General features: G+C 42.6%; 1 protein-coding gene across 3 annotated transcripts in view; it reads left to right on the forward strand.

Annotated features, from left to right (window-relative positions):
• Nucleotides 1-19,060, forward strand: part of PSIP1 (PC4 and SRSF1 interacting protein 1) — a 121,185-nt gene that overhangs the window by 24,357 nt on the left and 77,768 nt on the right. For all 3 annotated transcript variants that reach the window (XM_073667795.1, XM_073667804.1, XM_073667814.1), the window contains exons 2-5: nucleotides 121-271; nucleotides 7,042-7,118; nucleotides 11,299-11,437; nucleotides 12,222-12,338. In XM_073667795.1, coding sequence (XP_073523896.1) covers nucleotides 200-271; nucleotides 7,042-7,118; nucleotides 11,299-11,437; nucleotides 12,222-12,338 — 405 coding nt within the window. In that variant the 5' untranslated portion in view covers nucleotides 121-199. The remainder of the gene's footprint in view (nucleotides 1-120; nucleotides 272-7,041; nucleotides 7,119-11,298; nucleotides 11,438-12,221; nucleotides 12,339-19,060) is intronic.

The following is a 19,060-nucleotide window of genomic DNA, read 5'->3' on the forward strand; positions in this document are numbered from 1 at the left end:
ATTTAGACGGCTAAGGAGGGTTGAGCCTACTGACAGATTCCCCTTAACCTAACTATTCTTTAATTGACAGGTAGACTATGAGAAAACAGGTTCTTATATATATTTTTTGTCACCTTGTAGGTACATTTTGAACTTAAACGGTTTCATTGTACGTAGACCGTTTCATTTTCTGCTGCTGTCTCTGATTTATCGAAAGACAATGACTCGTGACTTCAAACCTGGAGATTTAATTTTTGCCAAGATGAAGGGGTATCCTCATTGGCCTGCCAGGGTGAGTTAAGTACTTAATTTCAAATCTGAATTTCTGCATTGCTATGAATAATTTGTGCGTTTTTTTTTTTGTAAAAAATTGTTCACTTACATTATTTAATGTCTTTAATTTTAATCCCTATGTGATCACAGGAACTTGCTCCTATCATTGCCATTTACCGTATTTTTCGTACTATAAGATGCACTTTTTTCCTCCCAAATTTTGGTAGAAAGTGGGGGTGCGTCTTATAGTCCGAACTGTGCCCCGTTCTATATACCTATGGCTGTGGGTGGCGGCAGCGCCATGGGCGTGGAGAGCAATGAATATTCATTTTCCTTAATACACCGCGTGCAGAATTATTAGGCAAATGCGTATTTTGATCACTTTGATACTTTTTATACATGTTGTCCTACTCCAAGCTGCATAGGCTTGAGAGCCAACTACCAATTAAGTAAATCTGGTGATGTGCATCTCTGTAATGAGGAGGGGTGTTAACTAATGACATCAACACCCTATATAAGGTGTGCTTAATTATTAGGCAACTTCCTTTCCTTTGGCAAAATGGGTCAGAAGAGAGATTTGACGGGCTCTGAAAAGTCCAAAATTGTGAGATGTCTTGCAGAGGGATGCAGCAGTCTTGAAATTTCCAAACTTTTGAAGCGTGATCACCGAACAATCAAGCGTTTCATGGCAAATAGCCCACAGGGTCGCAAGAAGCGTGTTGGTCAAAAACGGCGCAAAATAACTGTCCATGAAATGAGGAAAATCAAGCGTGAAGCTACCAAGATGCCATTCGCCACCAGTTTTGCCAGATTTCAGAGCTGCAACGTTACTGGAGTATCAAAAAGCACAAGGTGTGTGATACTCAGGGACATGGCCAAGGTAGGGAAGGCTGAAAAATGACCACCTTTGAACAAGAAACATAAGATAAAACGTCAAGAATGGGTCAAGAAATATCTTAAGACTGATTTTTCAAAGGTTTTATGGACTGAAGAAATGAGCGTGACTCTTGATGGGCCAGATGGATGGGCCAGAGGCTGGATCAATAAAGGGCAGAGAGCTCCACTCCGACTCACACGCCAGCAAGGTGGAGGTGGGGTACTGGTATGGGCTGGTATCATCAAAGATGAACTTGTGGAACCTTTTTGGGTTGAGGATGGAGTGAAGCTCAACTCCCAAACCTACTGCCAGTTTCTGGAAGACAACTTCTTCAAGCAGTCGTACAGGAAGAAGTCGGTATCGTTCAAGAAAAACATGATTTTCATGCAGGACAATGCTCCATCACATGAATCCAACTACTCCACAGCGTGGCTGGCCAGTAAAGGTCTAAAAGAAGAAAAAATAATGACATGGCCCCCTTGTTCACCTGATCTGAACCCCATAGAGCAGGGTTCCCCAACTCCAGTCCTCAAGGCCCACCAACAGGTCATGTTTTCAGGATTTCCTTAGTATTGCACAGGTGATGTAACTATTGCCTGTGCTGATGATGGAATTATCACCTGTGCAATACTAAGGAAATCCTGAAAACATGACCTGTTGGTGGGCCTTGAGGACTGGAGTTGGGGAACCCTGCCATAGAGAACCTGTGGTCTATCATAAAATGTGAGATCTACAGGGAGGGAAAACAGTACACCTCTCGGAACAGTGTCTGGGAGGCTGTGTTGACTGCTGCACGCAATGTTGATCGAAAACAGATCAAGCAACTGACAGAATCTATGGATGGAAGGCTGTTGAGTGTCATCATAAAGAAAGGTGGCTATATTGATCACTAATTTTTTTGGTATTTGTTTTTGCATGTCAGAAATGTTTATTTTTAAATTTTGTTCACTGATATTGGTTTACCTGGTGAAAATAAACAAGTGAGATGGGATTATATTTGGTTTTTATTAAGTTGCCTAATAATTCTGCACAGTAATAGTTACCTGCATAAACAGATATCCTCCTAAGATAGCCAAATCTAAAAAAAAAACACTCCAACTTCCAAAAATATTAAGCTTGGATATTTATGAGTCTTTTCGGTTGATTGAGAACATAGTTGTTGATCAATAATAAAAATAATCCTCTAAAATACAACTTGCCTAATAATTCTGCACATAGTGTAGTACAAACACTGTAGCCGCAGCGCGGCTCCTGCTGCCGCTCTGCAGTATGTGTGCCCGCTATTAAAGACCATGACTATTCACTACAATCCACTTCCATGCGTTGTAGTGAATATTCATGGTCTTTAATAGCTGGCACACAGAGCGGCAGCATGAGCTGCGCTGCAGTTACAGTGTGTGCGCTATTAAGGTGAGTGAATGGTTACTGCTCCCCACACACAGTTCTGGTCCGGGAAGCAGTGACTATTCCAGCACAGCATCTCACACTGTGTGAGGGCGCATAGCAGGGACGCCATGCGCAGCTCACACAGTGAGAGTGTCTGCAGCAGAGCAGGATGCAGCGCTGGAGGAGAGAGGAGGTGAGTATAATTGTTTATTTTTGTGTGTGCAGCGTGATGGGGATCAGGGGGTGCCATGCCTACCTAGATGGGGATCAGGGGGTGCCATGCATACCAGGATGGGGATCAGGGGGTGCCATGCATACCAGGAAGAGGTATCAGTTGGTGCCATGCATACCAGGAAGAGGAATGACGGGTGCTATGCATGCCTGGATGGGGGATTGGGGTGCCATGCATATCAGGATGTGGATTGGGGCCACGTATAACAGGAAGGAGGGGGCCATATATACCAGGATGGGGGATATTAACAGAATTGGGGTACATTACCCTTATAACAGTGTCAGCGGCAGACCCCCTTCCCCTTAACAGTGCATCATGACCACATTTTTTGCTTAATTTTTTTTCCTATTTTCCTCCTCTAAAACCTAGGTGCGTCTTATAGTCCGAAAAGTACGGTAACTCCTTAGATGCTGCAGTCAATAGTAACTACGGCCTCTGAGCTATGGCGCTAACTATAGTCCTGGTTAACACCTTAGGGCATTTGGACTTATAAGTACATCCATGTTGGAATTTGCAAGTGTGGCGAGTTTCAGGTGCTGAGTAGTGATGAGCGAGCATGCTCTTTTAACCCTTTAACCAAACATGCTCAGGTGCTTACCGATTATCTTTGGCATGCTCGTATATTATGTTTGAGTCCCCACGTCTGCATGATTTATGGCTGTTAGACAGCCTCAATACATGCAGGGATTGCTTCTTTGATAATAAATACTCACATTTGTTGAGGCTGTCTTACAGCCGTAAATCACGCAGACGCAGGGACTCGAAAATAATATACGAGCGTGCCTAAGATACTCGGTAAGCACTCGAATATGCTCGGTTAACCTAGCATGCTCGCTCATCACTAGTGCTGAGCTTTCTTGATATGCTGTAGATGCCGCATGTGTTACATAGCCGACGTCTCTCTTTAACAGAAGTAGCCAGAGTGAAGCTCTGATCTCTGCTGTTCACCATTTATGTGCTGCTGTCAGTCTCTGACCAGTTCATGTGCACCAGCTCTCCCATAAGCACTTGTGGGAGTTTCTGCTGTGATGGCAATTCAGGGGCTCTTCAAATCTAACATGGCATCCACAATCTATTCCAGCCAGAATTGTGCTCCAGAATTTAATTGGCGCTGCTTCTGAGCCCTGCCATGTGCCCACATAGTATTCCACCACATATGGGGTATCGGCGTACTGAGGAAAAAACAGACAACAGTTTTTTTGTGGGAAAAATTTTTTTTTTTCATTTTCACAGCTCAACATTATAAAATTCTGTGAAGCTCCTGTGTGTTCAAGGTGCTCACCACACCTCTCGATAAGTTCCTTGAGGGGGTGTAGTCTCCAAAATGGGGTCACTTGTGGGTGTTTTCCACTGCTTAGGGACATCAGGGGCTCTGCAAATGTGACCTGGCGTCCGCTATCTGTTCAAGCCATTTTTGCTCCTTCCCTATCGAGCCTTGCTGTGCGCCAAAACAGTAGTTTTCCACCACATATGGGGTATCCGTGTACTCAGGAGGAATTGCACAACAAATTTTGGGGTCCATTTTCTCCTGTTACCCTTGTGAAAATGAAAAATTTGTGGCTAAAGCAACATTTTTGTGGGAAAACGTTAAAATGTTTTTTTCCTTCCACATTGCTTTAATTCCTGAAGGGTTAATAAACTTCTTGAATGTGGTTTTGATGGGTGCAGTTTTCAAAATTGTCACTTTTGGGTATTTTCTGTCACATAGTCCCCTCAAAGTTACTTCAAATGGAATGTTGACCCTAAATTTTTTTTTTTTTTTTTTTTATAAATCTTGTTGGAAAAAGGAAAAATTGCTGATTTAATTTATAATACTTCTAACTTCCTAACCCCCCCCCCCCCAAAAAAAAATGTTTAAAAAATGATGCTGATGTGAAGTAGACATGTGGTAAATGTTTGTTTGTTTATTTTGTATGATTTTATCCCCTTCACGACCTTGGGATTTTCTTTTTTCTTTTTTTTTTTTTAAATTTATGCTCCCCTTCTTCTCAGCCATAATTTTTTATTTTTCTGTCAATATAGCCGTGTGAGAGCTTGTTTTTTGCGGGACGAGTTGTACTTTTAAATGGCACCATTGATTTTACCATATAGTGTACTGGAAAACGGGAAAAAAAAATCCAAGTGCAGTGCAAAAAAAAGAATGCAATTCAACAATTTTTATTTATTTTTTTTACCATGCTCACTAAGGCTATGTGCCCACGATGCAGAAATGAAGCAGAAAATTTCTGCATCTCCCTGGCAGAAAAAAACGCATGCAGATTGTGCATGCGTTTTTCCTGCAGAATACATGCGGATCCACATGCGGGTTCACATGCGTTTCCGCATGCAGATTGACAAGCACTTTCCAGGCGATAGCATCACTTGGAAAGTGCTTGACAACTAGGTCACACTGTATAAATCCATGCAAACAGCATGGATTTATACAGTGTGAAAAGCTATACTCACCCCCGAGGCCCCGGCGTGGCTGCAGCGCTGCTTCCTGGCTGGTTCCCGGCTGCCGGCATATCGCGAGACAGAGCGGTGAAGGGCCTGCGGTCACATGACTGTGACGTCACCGAAGGTCCTTCAGCGCTGCTGGCATTCAGAGAGAAGACGCCGGACAGGTGAGTATAAACTTTATTTGTTATTTTATTCTTTTTTTACAGGTACAATGGTACCCAGGTCTGGATGAGAGTCTTCTCTCCTCCAGAACTGGGTACCATCCGCACATAGAGATGCATAGAAGCCGCTTGTAAAAATGTACAGTCGCGGTTTCTGTGCGTCTCAATGCAAGTCAATGGCGGGAGTTCCGCTGCACTTCCGCAAAATTAAATGACATGCTGCGGATTTTTGTACGCAGCATAAACACTGCGGAAAAATCCGCAGCATGTGCATAGAACATGCGGAATCCCCTTGGGGACCATGGGGTGCGGATTACCTAGCGTTTTACAAGCGTTTCCACTGCGGAAATTACGCAGCATAAACGCTTGAAAAACGCTACGTGGGCACACAGCCAAAATGCTAAAACTGACTTGCAATTATAGTTCTCCAGGTTATTACAAGTTTGCAAATTACAAACATGTAAAGGTTATTTTTTAAGTGGTGGAAAAAAAAATCTAAAATTTGTAAAAAATAAATAAATAAAAATTAAAAAATGCCATTTTCCAAGACCCATTGCGTCTCCATTTTTCAGGATCTTGGGCTAAGTGAGGGATTATTTTTTGCCGCCGAGCTGATGTTTTTATTGATACCGTTTTGGGGCACATACAATGTTTTGATCGCCTGTTATTGCAATGTTGCGGTAACCAAAAAAATATAATTCTGGAATTTCAATATATTTTTTTTTTTCTCGTTACGCTGTTTACCGATCGGATTAATTTAGTTTATATTTTGATAGATCGGTCGTTTCTGAACGATATCAAATGTGTTTTGGATTTTCATTTAATGGGGGAAAAAGGGGGGTGATTTGAACTTTATGTATTTTTTTATTTTCTTAATATTTTTAAAAACACTTTTTTTTTTTTCTACTTTTTACTTGCTTCAGTAGTCCCCTTAGGAGACCTGAAGCTGCGATCGTCTGATCAGCTGTGTTAGACATAGCAGGGCTTTAGCCCTCATCATCTTCTATGAACGCAGCCACGGGTCGACTTTTCTTGCCAATCAGCAATGACAAGCACGGGGGTCTTCTGCAGACCCCTGCTTGTCATGCCAACCGATCGGCGTCCCACAATCATGTGGCAGGGGTTTTTGACTCGTTTTCGGCGCGATCGTGTTAAATGCCACTGTCAGAGATTGATGATCCATCCGTGGCTGTTAGGGGCACATCACAGCTGATCAAATCAGCTGTCATGTGCCGGAAAAGATACGTGCTCAGCGCCGGAGACCGCATCAAATGACGGGACACGACTTATGACATATTTGTACTTCATAAGTTGTGAAGGGGTTAAGGACATAAATATTAAAAGATGGAAAACTGCGAAATTTTTTCTTTTTTTTTTTTTTGTCAAATTTTTGATATTTTCATAAATAAATGCAAATTGTATCGACCAAAATTTACAACTAACATGAACAACATGTCACGAAAAAACATTCTCTGAGTCCGTGGAATATGTTGAAGTGTTCCAGAGCTATTACCTCATAAAGTGATACTGGTTAGAATTGTAAAATTTGGCCTGATCAGGAAGGTGAAAAGAGGCTTGGAGTTGAATGAGTTAAGGGGTTATAATTTCTTCAGTATTGTGTAAAGATTTCCTGATTAATCCAGAAAGAAATAGTAATTTTTCTTTCCTTTTTCATTTGTTAACTGTATCTACAGGTGGATGAACTTCCTGATGGTGCTGTAAAACCTTCCACAAATAAAATGCCCATTTTCTTTTTTGGCACCCATGAAACGTGAGTTCCTAGTTGTTTATTTTTTTGTAAATTACTTTGTATAACCTTTCTAAATTAAATACTCCTGTATTTTTTTTTTTAATCCTAACAAATCCCAGTTGCCGGTATTCTCCCGCAGGCCTCTTTGCTTTCTGTTACAGTGGGGATGGCCATTGACTGCTTGAGCCAATCTGCTTTGGTAGTAACAACCAGATATCCATTTTTGAGATGTGCTGAAGCAATAAGTCACATCTTTGGAGGCTCCAATTCACAAATTACAGGATACAGTTGTTAAGGTTGAAAAAAATATACAGGTCTTTTTGAGTTTTACCTATAATCCTAAAGTGTTGTTCTAGAAATGGGCAAAAAAAACCACCTGAAGTAGATGTCCCATATTCGGGAATAATTACTTTCCCTTCACCCATGACAGCACACCTGAGAGAGGATCCGCCCTTCGAGGACAGGAAACAATCCGAAATAAAAGGGCGGCACCTCTTCACCCGCTTCAGTTGGTTTTCTGTCACTTCATGAGGATTCCCATCAAGATCAGGCGGCTGTCATGCTGAAGATTCTTACCCAGGCCTGTCCCGGCACTGGAAAAATTGTCCTAGTTATAAGAAAAAATATAGTGAATCAACCATTACAATGGGGCAAAAGGGTTCCACAGTCTAATTGCTCTTGCAGTAAATAATTGCTATCTGTGATGATTAAACTTTCTTTCCTCTTGATCAGGGGTGCACAACATTTTTCGGTCCAAGGGCCACAATGCCATACTGAAGCAATTCGAAGGGCAGCAATTTTTGTTTTTAAACAGACAGTTACATGAATACATCACCAAAACAACAATCCGTGCATTAATACATCACCGGAACCAAATTTTGAGTATTTGAGAAGGATTTGGAGACTTTCTGCTCCAAAAATAATAATGCTCTTACTATCCTCCTCATAATCTCATAAACTTTCAGTTTTAATATAGCCTTGAAACACATTATGGATTGCTACATGTGTACAAGATCAGAACCACTGTCCGCCCATGAGTGCAGCTCCAGAACCACCGTTAGTACATGCTCCCCCACACTGCCCCTGTATAAAATGTTGTCCACCCCCCACTACCTCTCTATATGATATCTCCCACACCAAGGAAGTGCACACCATTTAGTTTTGCCAAATTCATTCAGTTGTGTGTGCCTCTAATGAATTAGGCACATCCTACTTCAAAATGCCTCTTAATAAACATTGGTGGGTACAACGCCAGTCTTAATGAATAAGGCCTTATGTTTTTGCCATTAGCATCTTTCCACTAAAAAATTTTTTGTCCTAGGCAGCAGCTGCCTGGTACTGAACCCTAAAGTTCAATTTGCTACAACCAATCCAACAGAGTTTTTTTCAGTGACCATTTTACCCAGGAGTTTACCATCTAGTACATAATTGTATAAGGTTTCTCCGGTGCAAGTGCATGGCTTCAATTACCATTTTGTAGCCCATGTCTCCAGCTTACCTAAAGGTAAGCGTACACTGTGTCTTTTAGGCACTGGAGCAACTACCGTGTTTTCCCTTGTCAAAGTCACTTCAGGAGAATCCTTACAGCCGTTTACCTGAAGCAGCTTCACCAACGGGCTTTGCTGTCATTCTCACGGCTTTGCCAGTTTTTACTCTATACTTTTAGGTATAGAGCGCAGACAGATTCCTAGCGGAAGTCGCCCGAAGACTCTGCATATCACTGCTTTTATGAACCTATAGCGGTTAAGAGACGTGCCATAAACGGAACATGTGCACAGCAATATTGTTTTGACATTCTGTCCTAGCCTCTTATGTGGCACCTTATAGAAATTCTTTGAAAAGCCTAGATAAGCAACATCCACGGCCTAACCTTAGTCCAGATCTGCTGATAAATTTCTTAGAGCCATATACTTCAGGACACCTTTAGAGGTCTTCTGAAAGGTGTGCCTAGCACTAAAGGGAAATATACAGTAGGTGGCTTTAATGTTATGGCTTATTTTTGTGTGTCTACCATATTTTTGGACTATTAAGGTATATGCACATGTTCAGTATTTGGTTCACAAATTTCTACATCTCTTGGCAGGAAAAACACAGCAAAAAATAAATGCTTTTTTTACATGCCTTTTTGTTGCAGATTTTTCCCCACCCATTAGTATGGATGAAATCTGCATCAAAAATTCTGAAAGAATTGACATGCTGCAGATTTAACCCCTTTCCGACGAGGTCAGTAATAGTACGCACTACGTCGGAAAGGCCGGTTCAGCGGGGGCTCCGGCGCTGAGCCTGCACTGAACCATACAGCTGACATGTGCCCGTAACAGCCGCGGGTGGAATCACAATCCACCCGCAACTGTTAACTAGTTAAATGCCGCTGTCAAGCGCTTCACTTACCCCGCCCATCGGTGACCCTGTCACGTGGTCGCGGGTCACTGATGGGTGGGCATGACAACCCTGGGTCTGCAGCAGACCCCAGTGGTTGTCATGTAAAGATTGCTGTGAGCGGCACCTAGTGGTCAGCGCTCATAGCACAGGACCATTTCTGCTACATAGAGGTGATCTGCTCATCGCCTCTATGTAGCAGAGGCAATCGGACAGTTGCTGCTTCTAGTCTCCTAAGGGGACTATTGAAGCAAGAAAAAAGTGTAAAAAAAAAAAAAAAAAAAAAGTTTTAAAAAATATAACAAAAATTAAAAAATATAAAAGTTTAAATCACCCCCCTTTTGCCCCATTCAAGATAAAATACTAAAAAATAAACCCCACATACACATATTTGGTATCGCCGCGTTCAGAATCGTCCGATCTATTTAATATTAAAAAAGAATTAATCCGATCGGTAAACGGCGTGATGAGAAAAAAATTCCAAACGCCAGAATTACATTTTTTTTTGTCGATGCAACATTGCAATAAAATGCAATAACGGGCTATCAAAACATCGGATCTACACCAAAATGGTATCAATAAAAACGTCAGCCGGGCGCGCAAAAAATAACTCCTCACCCGGCCCCAGATCCCGAAAAATGGAGACACTACGGGTCTCGGAAAATGGCTTCATTTTTTTATTTTTTTTTCTTCAGCAAACTTTGGAGATTTTTTTTCACCACTTAAATAAAAAAAGATCCCATACATGTTTGGTATCTGCAAACTCGTAATGACCTGGAGAATAATAATGGCAGGTCAGTTTTAGCATTCAGTAAACGTGGAAAGATAAAAAAAAACAACTGTAGAATTGCATTTTTTGCAATTTCACCGCACTTGGATTTTTTTTCCCGTTTTTCAGTACACGATATGGTAAAACTAGTGATGGCGTTTTAAAGTACAACTCATCCCGCAAAAAATAAGCCACCACATGGCCATATTGACCAAAAAATAAAAAGGCTATGGCTCTGGGAAGAAGGGGAGCAAAAAACGAAAACTCAAAAACGGAAAATGCTCAGGTCATGAAGGGGTTAAAGCTGCATCAAATCTGCAAGTCACAAATAAGCAACATGTGCATGAAACTTCAGTATTCTCATTCACTTTGCTGACATCAGGAAACCCTTCAGGTTTTGTTACAAATCTGCGCAGAAAAAAAACCACAAATCTGCAATATGTGCACAGGCCCCAAGATGTTTTTTTTTTTTTTGAGTGGGGGGGGGGGGGAGCTTCATCTGATCAATGAATACACGGACAGTCCTTCCAGATCGCAGAGAGAACTGCTCTTATTATCCTGCCCCACACAGATCTATCTGATCCGTGCAGGGCAGGAGACTGAGCAGCTAGGACCTGCACAGAATGCTCCACTTTCTGAATAGCTGAAGGACCTTTCAAGTTATATGATCAGTCACATGCTTGCAAGGAACGTCAAATTGTGGTAATGTATAGTGTGTGTTTTGATGTAGCTAAACTGTATTGTGGTTGGAGCGGAGTGTGCTTGTACTGTACATGCAGAGGTGTTATGTATATGTGTGCACTGCAGAGCTTATTTACACCACCAGGGAAGTTTTAATTATTAGAAAATGATTTTCCCATTTTTCACATCCTTTAGTCAAAAAAATAGTTTTTGTTTTTTTTAAAGATTTCAAGTAGTGCGTGCTAAATCCTGCAAAAAACATGAACATAGCTTAAAATTACATAAGATGTTTGTGAAGAATTTGTTTCTACTTATTCATTTCATGATCTAACAATGTGTTGTTGTTGTTTTTTTTTTTTTTTTACATTTAAGAGCTTTTTTGGGACCAAAAGACATATTCCCATATGAAGAAAATAAGGAGAAGTATGCTAAACCAAATAAACGAAAGGGATTCAATGAAGGGTTATGGGAAATTGATAATAATCCCAAAGTCAAGTTCTCAAATCCACAGGTAAACCAAGTGAGAATGAAGAGTCAAAATCTAAATTGGTGATTATTTGGAGAAAAGCCTCAAATTATATGTGAGAAATTTGACCAGTGAGTTCATAGCCCCATGTTACATATTTCTGTAAGAATAACAAATGGCTATTGCCAGACATTTAAGGGAACCTGGCAGCAGGATTTATCCCTAGAAAGTATTAGCAGCACTTTATCAATGTCCTAATGATCCCTGTATTATTCCTGAGCTCGACTGTGGTGTTTTGTATTTTTAAAAAAAGTTTAATCCTTTGAGGGTGTATTGTACTAGTTCTGGCTACTGTCATCCTCTGCAATAGTGCATTATATCATGCTTACAGCTGGTGCAGGGAGAAGAGAAGACCACCTTCTCCCTGCACTCACTGGAATATCAGTCACTGGGTGAAATACCGGCGTACTGTTGCAATGATTGACAGCAGTCTCGAACTATTCCGATGTACATGCAGAAAGAGCAAGAAGAATTAAACATCATTTTTATACACCATGAAGAAACGATTCGGATTAATACAGAGGTCATTTAAAACATTATTAAAAGACCAATAAATCGCTCCAAATACCTTGGCAGGGTTAGTCCTGCGGTCACGCTAAAATTAACTTACAACCTTGTTTTACAGCAGTTTGTAATCCTCTAAACAAATGCCAATGAATGGAAAGTGTATATGTTCAAAAGCTTGAACTTTCAAGATGACTAGAGATCTTGGATGGGGGTACATATATTTCTGGGAATTATTTTAACTTTTTATTTTTTGCTGGCTTAGAACTACTTGCCATTAATCAGTACTGTTGAGGAAAATGCAGAAGAACAAATGCAGGAGGGCCTTGAGGAGATTGAGGATAAAGTGCAACAGAAAAAGAGGAAGATTTCTGCACCAAAGGTATGTAACAAGAGCCAACTGAAGATTAGATTCTAAACTGGACAAGAAGTTGTAATATTGTTTGTACATTTGCATCAATGAGCATATTTGATCAAATCATCAGCCCAACTCCTCTCTCTGCTCGTAACACCACAGAATCTGCACATGTAAAAGGGATTGATTGAACAAAGTGTGTGAACAGAAAGTCAGTCATTCACATCTGATTGGATAAAAACGCAGTGTTTCTCTTGTATGAATTTAATCTTAAAAGGACCGAGTTCTGTAAATTTACGTCGCTAGGTCTTGGGCTTATCCCCTTTAAACACTGGTCAATTATTAAATTTTGTACTTATGACATGATTTGTCAGGTCAGTATGATTACGGTAATTCCCAACTTATGATTTATTTTTTTTTAGTGAAAAAAAATAGGCACTATTTTCTGAGACCTGTAACTTTTTATTTTTCCCTACATGGAGCTGTGTGAGGGCTTGTATTTGCCTGCTCTACTGCAGTTTTCAAACTATTCTGGGGTACATATCATATTTATCACTTTTTATTGCATTTTTTGGATAACTGCAGTGTCACACATCTGGAGTGGGTGTTTTTTTCGGTGGTCCTATTATATTTTTTAAAAAAAAATTTATTCCGCCATTGTGTTTGGGATTTTCTGCAATAAAAAATGATTTTTCAGGTGAGTGTGATTACAACTTATCATGTTTTATTATTTGTTAAAAAAAAAGCAAAAACACACATGTTGGGTATTTAATTACCTGTAAACCTGGAGAATTAATTTAATAGGTTATATACATGAACAGTAAAAAATAGAAACAAAGAAACTGGCCCAAAAATCGCCTTAGTCATTTTTTGCGTCACAAAAGAACAATTATATAATTTATACTTTATATGTACCCCCAGAGCAGTGTTATCAAATACTATTTGTCAGACTTAAAATAAAATCTCATACAGCCACATCACTTAAAAAATAAAAGTTATGGCTTCTGAAAAGTGGAGAGGTAAAAACGAAAAGAAAATAAATTGTCCTGTTTAAAGGGAACCTGTCACGTCCTAGCTACTATCTGCACTGCCCCCATAGCGTTGTTAGTGATGTACATCACTAACAAGCTTTTTTCATTAAAATTGTTGGCATTATAATGATTTTATAACCTTTGATATACTTTATCATACCTGCTCGTTTTCAGTCATAGGGGTGTGATTCTCACATTCAGTCATGGGCAGGCGCAGCATTCAGTCACTGCTGGCGCTGCCCATGTATTTGAATATTGCGCCCGGCAAGCGCTGATATTATTGTGGGGCGTATGCGCATTTGTACATGTCCGGCCGCTGGCCCCGCGTCTGTGCAGTGAGGCTGTGTGATTACCAGCTTCACTGCGCACGTGCGGGGAACATAGTGCGTGCGCAGTGAAGCTGGGAATCACACAGCCTCACTGCACAGACGCGGGGCCAGCGGCCGGACATGTACAAATGCGCATATGCCCCACAATAATATCAGCGCTTGCCGGGCGCAATATTCAAATACATGGGCAGCGCCAGCAGTGACTGAATGCTGCGCCTGCCCATGACTGAATGTGAGAATCACACCCCTATGACTGAAAACGAGCAGGTATGATAAAGTATATCAAAGGTTATAAAATCATTATAATGCCAACAATTTTAATGAAAAAAGCTTGTTAGTGATGTACATCACTAACAACGCTATGGGGGCAGTGTAGATAGTAGCTAGGACGTGGCAGGTTCCCTTTAAAGCACCACTCCAGTGTTTTTTGTTTTTATTTAAAATCCAGGTCCCCTGCTACATTTTCATCTGTTTTCACCGCCACTCGGGTCCGTCTCCTGCAGTTTGTGACTTGCCGGCTGCTCCAGTGTCTCATGGAGCACTAATGAATGTAAGTCTATAAGAGCCTCTTTCTGGCTTATAGACTTGCATTGAGACCTTGTGATGTAGCTTTTGAGTTCCAGCCGCTCAGAAGCTGCACTCACAAGATGGTGCCGCGGGGGCAGAGCGGCGCCGAAAAACGGTGAAGACGCCTGAGGGTGTGTATATGACCGGGGGCAGGGGACTTAAAGCACCACCCCAGCGGTGAAAAAAACCTGCTGGTGTGATGGTTAAAGTCCCTTTCAAGCCTGGTCATTAAGAGGGTTAAGCTTGTTTGACTTCTCAAACCGAACCACAGGCTTTTAGTAGCCTTGGACAGGTTTAAGATATGAGTAGTTCACTTCTAATGCTTTTTATTTAGAATTGGGTTACTAGTGATCACTTTACTTTGGTTTAATGTGTCTGATATTCAGATCTAATCCTACACCTATACTCAGCTATTTTTGTTTATGTAAAAGCTTTGAAGTTATTATCAAGGCCATAGATTCTCTCATATGAGATAATCGGGCCGATTACCGTATTTTTCGGACTATAAGGCTATGTGCCCACGATGCAGAAATGCTCAGGATTTTTTCCTGAGCGTTTCTGCATCTCCCTGGCAGAAAAAAACGCATGCGGATTGTACATGCTTTTTCCTGCCAGGGACATGTGGAAGTGAAGCGTTCCTCACATGCATTTCCGCATGCGGGTTGACAAGCGCTTTCCAAGCGATTTTAGCATCACTTGGAAAGTACTTGACAACTTGATCACACTATATAAATCCATGCAAACAGCATTGATTTATATAGTGTGACCCGAGAGAATGTCAAAAAATAAATATATACTTACCCTCCGATGGCCCGCGCTGTCTTGCTTCGCTCGGTCCCGGCTGCCGGCAGCGGTACACTGAAGGACCTGCCGATGTCAGCGTCGCGTGACCCGTCACATGACTCTGACGTCAGCGCAGGTTCTTCATTCCATCGCGAAGTGCCGGGAATCTAGGAGGAGCGCAACGCGGGCCGCCAGAAGGTAAGTATACATTTATTTTATTCTTTTTTTTACAGCTTTTTTAATGGTACCTGGGTGTGGATGAGACTCTCCTCTCCTCTACACCCAGGTACCATCCGCACATTAGAACGCGCCAATTACGCAAGTGCAGATGCAGTCTTGCGGAATTGGCGGGTTCTAATGCAAGTCAATGGCGGCAAAAACGCAGCACTTCCGCAAAATAATTGGTAGTGCTGCGTTTTTTTCCGCAATGATAATCCGCAGCGGAAATTTCCGCAGCATGTGCACAGCACATGCGGATTATCATTGGGGGACATGGCAATCCTTCTACCATGCGTTTTTTAAGCGTTTTTGCCACTGCGGAAACGCTTAAAAAACGCATCGTGGGCACACAGCCTTAGACGCACAGGACCATAAGACGCACCTAGGTTTTAGAGGAGGAAAATAAAAAAAATAAAAATGTAAGCAAAAATTGTGGTTATGATGCACTTTTAAGAGGTAGGGGGTCTTCTGCTGACACTGGTATAGGGGTAATGTCCCCCAGTTCTGACAATATCCCCCATCCTGATATATATGCCGCCCCCCTTCCTTTTATATGTGGTCCCCATCCCCATCCTGGTATGCCTGGCATCCCTCCATCCTGTTATACATGGCACCCCTCATCCTTATCCTGGTATGCATGGCACCCCTCATACCTATCCTGATATGCATGGCACCCCTCATCCCTGTCCTGGTATGCATGGCACCCCTCATCCCTGTCCTGGTATGCATGGCACCCCTCATCCCTGTCCTGGTATGCATGGCACCCCTAATCCCTGTCCTGGTATGCATGGCACCCCTAATCCCTGTCCTGGTATGCATGGCACCCCTCATCCCTGTCCTGGTATGAATGGCACCCATAATCCCTATCCTGGTATGAATGGCACCCATAATCCCTGTCCTGGTATGCATGGCACCCCTAATCCCTGTCCTGGTATGCATGGCACCCCTCACCCCTATCCTGGTATGCATGGCACCCCTCACCCCTATCCTGGTATGCATGGCACCCCTCATCCCTATCCTGGTATGCATGGCACCCCTCATCCCTATCCTGGTATGCATGGCACCCCTCATCCCTATCCTGGTATGCATGGCACCCCTCATCCCTATCCTGGTATGCATGGCACCCCTCATCCCTGTCCTGGTATGCTTGACACCCCTAATCCCTGTCCTGGTATGCATGGCACCCCTAATCCCTGTCCTGGTATGCATGGCACCCCTAGTCCCTGTCCTGGTATGCATGGTCCCCCTAATCCCCATCAGGCTGCACATTAAAAAAAAATAAACACTCCTACTCACCTTTCTTCTCTCCTCCAGCACTGCGTCCGGTCTGCCTGCACTGATCTCTCCATGTGAGCCGCGCATGACGTCACTGCCATGCGTGGCTCACAAGGAGAGATCAGCTGCCGGAATTCACTGCTCCCCACGTCGGGTCTGTGTGCGGGGGGAGCAGTGACTTCACTCTCCTTCATAGCCGACACACAGCGGAGCCGCGCTGCGGCTGCTGTTGCTGCCGGCTATCTCCTGTGCCCGCTTATTAAAGGGCATGAATATTCACCCCACGCCCATGGGCATGGAGAGAGGTTGAATATTCATGCTCTTTAACAGCGGGCACAGGAGATAGCCGGCAGCAGCCGCAGCGCAGCTACACTGTATACCGCTATTAAGGAGCATGAATATTCAGTGCTCCCCATGCCCCATGGGCGTGGGGAGCAGTGAATATTCATTTTCTTTAGCAGCGAAGACAGTGTAGGCTGCAGTAGGTGGCTGCTGCCTCTAGGGTTGAGCGAGTATGTTCTGTCCGAGTATGCTCGGGCCGAGCTCCGAGTATTTACAGCTGCTCGGTGAAAGGTTAAATCACTCCCGTGTACATGATTTGCAACTGTTTGACTGCTTTATTACATGGGAGGAATGTGTAAGAAATAGACATTCCTCCCATGTAATAAAGCTGTCAAACAGTTGCAAATCATGCACATGGGAGTGATTCAACCTTATCACCGAGCAGCTGTAAATACTCGGAGCTCGCCCGAGCATACTCAGCGAAAGGGTTAATAGAACATACTCGCTCAACACTAGCTGCCTCCTGTCCCGCGCTCCTCCACCGATACCGCTCCCCCCACACCACACATAAATATACACCCCCCCCAACATTCGGACTATAAGATGCACCCCCCATTTTCCTCCAAAATTTTGGAGGAAAAAAGTGCTTCTTATGGTCCGAAAAATACGGTATACTAATGTCGCTCGGATCAAACTCTGTCAGAGTTTGAACCGAGTGTCATGTCAGTGTGATCTGATTATCTTGCATGAGAATCACAGCACCACCGCAGAGAAGACAGAGAAACTAATTTCTCCATCTTCTCCATTGTCTTTGCGCGTATGTCGGACTTCACTTAGATGATCATCCAAGTGCAGTCCGATGTTTCACTCGCACCCATAGACGTGAATGCGATCTGATCATCGAATTCACTCACAGCATGTTGTGATTGTTTTCTCATGCCTTTTCGGCATCTGCACTGCCCCATAGAATAACATTGAGCCAAGTTCTATCCAATAAAACACCGGATAGCACTCTGCCGTGTTATAAGCCGTGTGAGCGAGCCACTAAACAAAAAGGGTCAGCAATCCTTTTTGCGACCCACACCCTCTACCACCCAGAAATAAATGTGCACTGTTGGCCAATCCGACCATGTGTGTTTAAAGGAGAATTGGTGGAAGTAACTTTTTGCGTAACAGTTTGCTTATGTAGATCAGGATCTTGAAACTGTAGTAAAGGAATGGCCTAAAAAAAGTGTTGCATTGTATTTTCTAAGTCCCTGTTAGATCTTGGATATTACACCTCTTTTCTTCATGATACATTACTTAAAGGGGTTATCTCATCTTGTTAAAGGCGTACAATAGCAAAGTAGGAGTACTGTGCCCCTGAAAAAGATGGGGAAACCCCCTTTAAAACATGTAATATCCACTTATACCACTTTTTCTGTCACTCTGTGATTGAAGAGATCATTACTGAATGCCAAAAGGCATGATACACTTTTTATTTATATCTGCTCCCCCCACCCCACCCCATTAATGAAAGAAAAATAAAAGTTAACAGGTCCTATAGTACTCACCAAAAAAAACTTCAGAAATAGCAAATTTATCTCTAAACGTAAATATACATAATATAAAATATATATAAATAACATAAAGGGGAAGCTCTGGTGAGATGGAAAAGTATTCACATGGAATTATCTTCATAAACCATAAAGCTGACATCCATTGTGCTGTTTCCAATCATGATAGGATCTGCTAATTAGTGTGAGGCTTATTTTACTTCTTAGTCCTCCCTCTTCCCTTTTTGAGGACGTTCCATCACAGATCAGGGAGCGTGGCCTGATCCTGGCTTCTAGTAACCGCCGGCCCCGATAACTTCCATGTAGTCTAAGATCAGGGGGCATGGCAAGATCTTGCCGAGCTACAGGTCCTATATATTCTGGCTTTTGCTTTGTGTGCCCGAACCCCCATCCCTTCCGCTAGGCATCTGTGCTAATTCACACCTTCAGGTTCACACGTGTCTCGCCACCCTTAGGAAAACCTCCTAATCTATGATATAGCAGATTCTGTCCCCCTATTGCAGCAGGCGGAATGACACAGGACCTTTAGCTTTGCAGGGGCTGCTTCTGCCCCCTGATCTCTGACTGAATGGCAGGAGATGTTATCAAGGGGCTGGCTGTTACTAGAATCCAGTAGCTGGCCACACTCCCTGATCTCTGCCGTAATGTCCCCTAAAAGAGAGGGGTGCACTAAGGGAGCAAAACCTGCATCGCACTGATTAGCTGAT

Source organism: Phyllobates terribilis, unplaced genomic scaffold (genome assembly GCF_046119375.1).
Source record: "Phyllobates terribilis strain yellow unplaced genomic scaffold, ASM4611937v1 Scaffold_1__5_contigs__length_1240528914, whole genome shotgun sequence".
Classification (NCBI taxonomy): domain Eukaryota; kingdom Metazoa; phylum Chordata; class Amphibia; order Anura; family Dendrobatidae; genus Phyllobates; species Phyllobates terribilis.